Genomic DNA, 6,000 nt, shown 5'->3' with positions numbered 1-6,000 from the left:
AACATATTTACAAGATGTAAAATTTCATTAAATTTATGCAGCATCAAATACTTGGCAAAAGTTAATACTTGACAAAGATCTAAACCATAGGAAATACAAGACTAGATGTATCAAAGAGGGACAACTAAATGGAGAAACAGCGTCCAAGAACGACCAAGGGACGTAGCTTTAATACGGTATGTCAGGCTTAATTTCCGTCTTACAAGCAATTGATATCTCATTTAAGAAACCCGTTAAAGATTGTAAGCAAAGATTTCGCCGAAATGATTGACAGAGAAGACTTTTAAGATAATTGATATTTCCAATGTTATGAGTGGTTTTACATATAATTAATATAATAAGATGCAGAAGATGATAGCATCTAAACTGCCAGCATCAAGCCAGGAAGGCAACGCGTCAGACCTAGAAAATTAACAATTCAGCAATATTTTGATTTAAGATTGCAAACGGCAAAGCTAATTCTCCAGTTTAAGATTTCTGATTGATTTTTATAAGTGTCAGTCATTATTTCAGTCACTATTTCTTAAAAATATTTTTATTCATTTATTTTTAGTGTAACACTCAATTCTTAATGAACATCTAGTAAATGTCTTCTAGTTTTTTTAACTTTTTAATTTAGTTCTATACTGCTTAGAATACATCCGGTCTTTACTTCATTCTTAGTATATATTGAAAAAAATGGATGAATTACATGATGCTTACTGAGGAATTTTCATATTTCTTGGAATGGATATGTTAAATTTAAAAACATTGTATCTGTCTCATAAAATCATGACGTTTTCTGATAATCAACGCAATCTAATAATTAATATCACGGTAATCCTGTACGCGAAAAGGTTCCTTTTTGTGCACTTTGATTTTTGATTAAAATACACATCAAAAAGGAACTGTGAAAAATATGGTATCCGTTTAAACATGAAGGTTGCTAAATTTAATCTGTAAAACACATTTTGAGGTTTAAGATTTGCGTGGGCAAATATGAACAAATATGAAAATAAACTTAGTTTTTTTTATTTATACTATTTTTTACAAATTTATAAACAGTGATCAAGCCAATGTCATTCAGCAAAAGAAAAGGAAAAAAAAAAAAAAAAAAAACATGATTGGCAAACAAACTTTCTGGCATAAAATTTTGCGGCTTTCTAAATGTATGCTACTAACAGAAAAGTGCCCAGCATTCTATCGTAATTTCCCCAATGCACTCAATTTAGTTGAGAAAAAATCGTTAAAAATTACATTATTAATGATTTTTAGAATAATAACAATATAAGAAAAAAATCTCAAAATTAAAAACTATTATATAAAAATTTTATGTTAGTCGGTTAGACTCTATTGGGCCCCGCCGTGGATACGCCTGATTTAAAGCATTATTTTGAATTGTTTAATACAAAAACATATAGAAACACAATGAAAAAATATTAAAGTTTTGAAACTGAAAGGAAAATATAAATGGATCCTTATACAAAGTAAGTGGCAAAACTAAAATATAAAATAATCCTAAAGAAAAATAAATATTATAAAAAAAGTTAACTAGAAAAAAGTAAACAGAAAAAAATTAAAAGTACATTAGGGTAAGGATAGAACTAAGAAAAATTACTTTAACCGAGAAAGCTTATTGTAATTCTTGATTGATATTAAGTTACATATATCTGGCAGACAGATCGCACATGTTAATGAAAAGGAAATTTTTCACAAAAAAGCTGTTTCTTATTAAAACTAATTCCAATTCGCATTTTAACACTGCATCTGAATTTTGTCTTAGGAAGCCGTATAACTGAATTTAACTCACATATCACAATGCACACTTTTTCAAAATAAGTTAATCTTTCTTATTCTTTTTATAATTCCTTTATATACTTTTATTTTTTCTCTTAATATCATCATTTTGATTCGAATTTTTATCCCTTTTTACTTATATTCTATGCATTTTAAATTTATTCTTTGTATTTAATTACTGAATTACTATTTATACATTTGTTGCTTAGCTTACATCTTCGTTAATTGAGCATTTAAGATAATTCTTTTGTTGCGAGCAATATTTGGAACAAACAGCTGAAAATTTTATTTTAAGAATTTTTTTGCAGTATCAGATGCTTTTTCTTGTTAAATGATTTTTTGTGGTTTTCCTTTCTATTCCAAGGCCACGAAAGCAAATTTTTAGGACTTAGTTGATTGGCTTACAATTTTTGATTCACTAAAATTGAAAATATATCAACCAGTTATTTTTTTACCATTTATAAGAGATTAATATTATTAATTTGACTTTCATTGTAAGTGAACGCATACTTTACATATACGCAAAATAAGAATTCAGTTACTACCATGATATTAAATAATTAACAAAGCTCAAAATGTTTTATTTACTTAAAACAATAAATATTAATAAATAAATAGGAAATAAAAATTCCTAAATTAAAAAGGGAATTCCGTTTCTATGATAGCATGTTTAGGCAGATAAGAAATTACAAGAATTGAAAAACCATAATGTGAAATGATGTAATTAGTTTTTTATGATAATAATATAACATTTTAAATCCGCTGGAGTCATCAAAATACTACCGCGCAGATTTGAAATTCATCTCTTATTGTGTTGTCATTCAAATTAAATCTCTGGTTTAAATTTCATCAGTATAATTTTATTTATTATTGTAAAGGTCATTAAAATATTATAATTTTTTATTATTTATGATATTTATGATTTTATTATTTATGATTAATATTTTATTATTTATGATAAATATTCATTCTCATTACTGTGTATAAAAGTCATTTAGCAAACGTGTTTCTTTTTAAAAATTATAAACTTCTAAAACTTTTATAAGGATAAAGAAGTTGTGACGCATTTTTCTAAGAAGAATCTTGATGCAAATATTAGAATCTAAAATTCTGAATGCTTTGGAATATTTTTGCAAAATTCTATACTTTAACTTGAATTAAAAGAGAAGTTCTTAATTTGATCGGCAGAAAAAAACAAAATTTAAATACTAAATAGAAGAGTAGTTTTGATTTCGACAAAATTATTTCACAATTGTTCGAAAACATACAAAGCGACTACTGTTGTACAATTGTTTCGAAAACGAAAACTGTCCACCCCTCTAGAATTACGATTAAGCATAATTTTAATTCTCAGTTACCTTTATTTTAAAATATCCCTATGCTTCATTATATGAATTTATTAAAAGCAGATGTTTCCGTCTAACATTTCGCTCATTGCACTGAAACAGCTTGACTATCCAAAGCACGACTATAAATCGGAAGTAGTTTTTAGTCACTAGTGGTTTTGCTTCCATCTGTTCTCAGAGTAAAGTGGCTCGAATTGCACTTGGCAGCGATTTGAAGAGGTTTTTTTCGAATCTATATTTACTCCCGGCTCCCGGTCCTTGAACGCAAGTTTCTTTTGACGGTTTCCACTGATATATGCATGTAAAAAGTAACAATGAGATCACAAAGACTGACGGCGCAGAATGTCATTGGGCACGCAAGTTTTGGGTTATTGTACTACAGAATATAATGTAAGTAAACTTTATGTTACTACATGGGATAAATTATTTAAGACAACATCTGCAAAATATGTCTATGTTTTTAACTCATTAAATTAAATTCTGGAAGGAAAATAGCATAAAATAAATCACGATACCTAATTTTATAGTAAAAGTATAACTTTAAGATTTTGATTTTAAGTTTATAATTTGGTCCTTTCATACTTCACAATCTTTATGCTATTTTGCGAAACCAAGGCATTTATCATTAACTGCCTGGGAAGTGTAGCCAATCCATAAGGCATATGATCATTCACTTATCAACTGCTCAAGGCCATCACTGATGGTTCAGTGTTTAGTGTAGCTTATCGGTTTCCCACGTTATTGAGTCTGGATGCGAATCTCAAGTAAAATCTTAGTATATTTTTGGCATGATCTCAGTTAAAATCTGCCGAGGTGATATTCGCTTTAAGAGATTGTGGTAGGTAAAAAGCGGGTACAAGACTCTTGAATTTTATCCTGCGGAGAACTGGGATGGAGTTTAGACAAAGAGCTCTTCTGTACTTTTTATTTTTATGCTGGAATTCTGGAATTCTGGTCGAAGAAAAATTCTTACAGCGGAGGCCTCAATTTCGAAAAGTGAGTTAAGAACATCACGATCTCGTAAGAAACGAAATGATTGAAATAAGAAAGTTTCATAAGACAGTATTCAGAGCAGTTATTAACAGCTCGAAATATCTGAAGATCCTACCTATGGTCGAGGTAAACTCTTCAGTAATTTTCTGAGTTAAGCTTTAGTTCCATTACTAATTTTTTAAAAATAAAATTGCTTTGGAAAAATAATTAAATTTACTAAGCTAAACATATAATCCCAATTGCACTTTGAAAAAGAACTTGAAAACGTTCATATACATAACTTATTTTGACAACGGTTTTATTCAGACAAATTAATATTTTTTCTGTATTTAAATTGATTTGAAAAGCTATAGATTGTTAATAAATAATATTTCAATTCTAGGCCTTTTTCTGAAAAACTTTTAGCCTTTACATTACTACAAAAGTAATGCAATGAAATGCAACGATGATTTTGAAACTTTAAGATTATAAACAGAATTTCTATGATTAATAATTACAAAACTTATATAAACATGATGAAAATTGGTATGAAAAGAAAAATGTGGACCTCCATAAAATACTTGTTACCAAACTATTAAAATATATTAATTATGAATTAGTTTATGGTTTGCTTCCTTAATGCTTAATTAATTGTGACAAAGCACTCGAGGTCTATCTGTTTGAAGAGAGGGATGTCTTTGTGGAGGACGTTCTAAGGAAAACAGGCTCGTATACCTTTACACATGGGAAAAATACTAAATCGCCCATGTAGCCAAGTCGTTAACCGGGATTCGAGCCCCGGACCGAATTACCAGTCTTCAGGGACTTTACTTCTGAGCCGCTGGTGAGCCTCATTAGTTTATGGATTTCTTACTGTAATAACTCATGATTCATCAGTTTTGATATCTTTCAACCTTATAATTTTTTTAAACTTTTGCAACAAAAAATCAGTGTCTAAACCTTTATGTCTGAATGGAAATTCTGAGAGAGTTTTACATTTCTAATCGCCTTAATTTAACTTTCATTTTAGGGAAGATATGACAGCAGTTTTTCCATTTTATATTTAGATTTTAAGCATCTCAGTAATTGAAAAGCATAACAGCACCTCCTTCCCCGGGAAAAGAAAACTGCAGTTATAAATTATGCTGTAATTTATAACTGCAGTTTAAACTTAAAAACTACATAACTACATAACTAAAAAAAAAAAAAAAATAAAAACTACATAACTAAAAAAACTACATAACTACTTACCTAACTCTCTTTACTAGCAGGTCAGCGCATAATATTAAATAAACTATAAATTAGTATATTATTTATTACATTGGATAGGAAAAGATAAATTCCAGCTACCATAAAACAACTGTTAGTAAATTATTAAAAAACTATAAATTATAAACTAATTTTTAAAGTAAGCTTATAAATGTAATGTAAACAAAAATTTATTTATTGATAGTTGTTATGTTAATGAAGCAAGAAAACCAATATATTATGGAAATTAAAAAATAAACAGATATATTAGAGAATAATAATATATAAAATTATAATCTAAGCTACTCTTAAGTGTAATTAATATATTAATTAACTTGAATTATCAGGGGATATTGACAAATTGATTCAATAATCACAATTCAAATGAAAATCATTCTGAAATATTCTTAAAATGAGTGTAGTATACTTTGGTTATGATATTATTTTGCATCGTACATCAACAAAGCGAATTTTTTCTTTATAACCGTTACAGTGATTTTTCTCTTTCATCATACAAGTTGTTCGTAATTCATCATCCTTTAAGTTTAGTTATATTAATTAACTTATCCTTTTTTCATTATAAAAGTGACGATGCTATTATAAACTTAATTTTATTACAAAACAAAGAAATACAAAATTATTCATAAATACGATTATG

The 6,000-nt window shown here is 27.8% G+C and overlaps 1 protein-coding gene across 1 annotated transcript in view; it reads left to right on the top strand.

Annotated features, from left to right (window-relative positions):
* The first annotated feature begins 3,375 nt into the window (after positions 1–3,375).
* The window catches only part of LOC118190523 (septin-2-like), a 72,456-nt gene continuing 69,831 nt past the window's right edge, over positions 3,376–6,000 (top strand). The window contains exon 1 of the mRNA XM_035361257.2: positions 3,376–3,512. Coding sequence (XP_035217148.1) covers positions 3,465–3,512 — 48 coding nt within the window. The 5' untranslated portion in view covers positions 3,376–3,464. The remainder of the gene's footprint in view (positions 3,513–6,000) is intronic.

The sequence above is a fragment of the Stegodyphus dumicola genome, chromosome 5 (genome assembly GCF_044657685.1).
Source record: "Stegodyphus dumicola isolate Sdum_Otavi_A_Nest chromosome 5, ASM4465768v1".
Classification (NCBI taxonomy): Eukaryota; Metazoa; Arthropoda; class Arachnida; order Araneae; family Eresidae; genus Stegodyphus; species Stegodyphus dumicola.
This window is presented reverse-complemented; position numbering and strand designations above follow the sequence as displayed.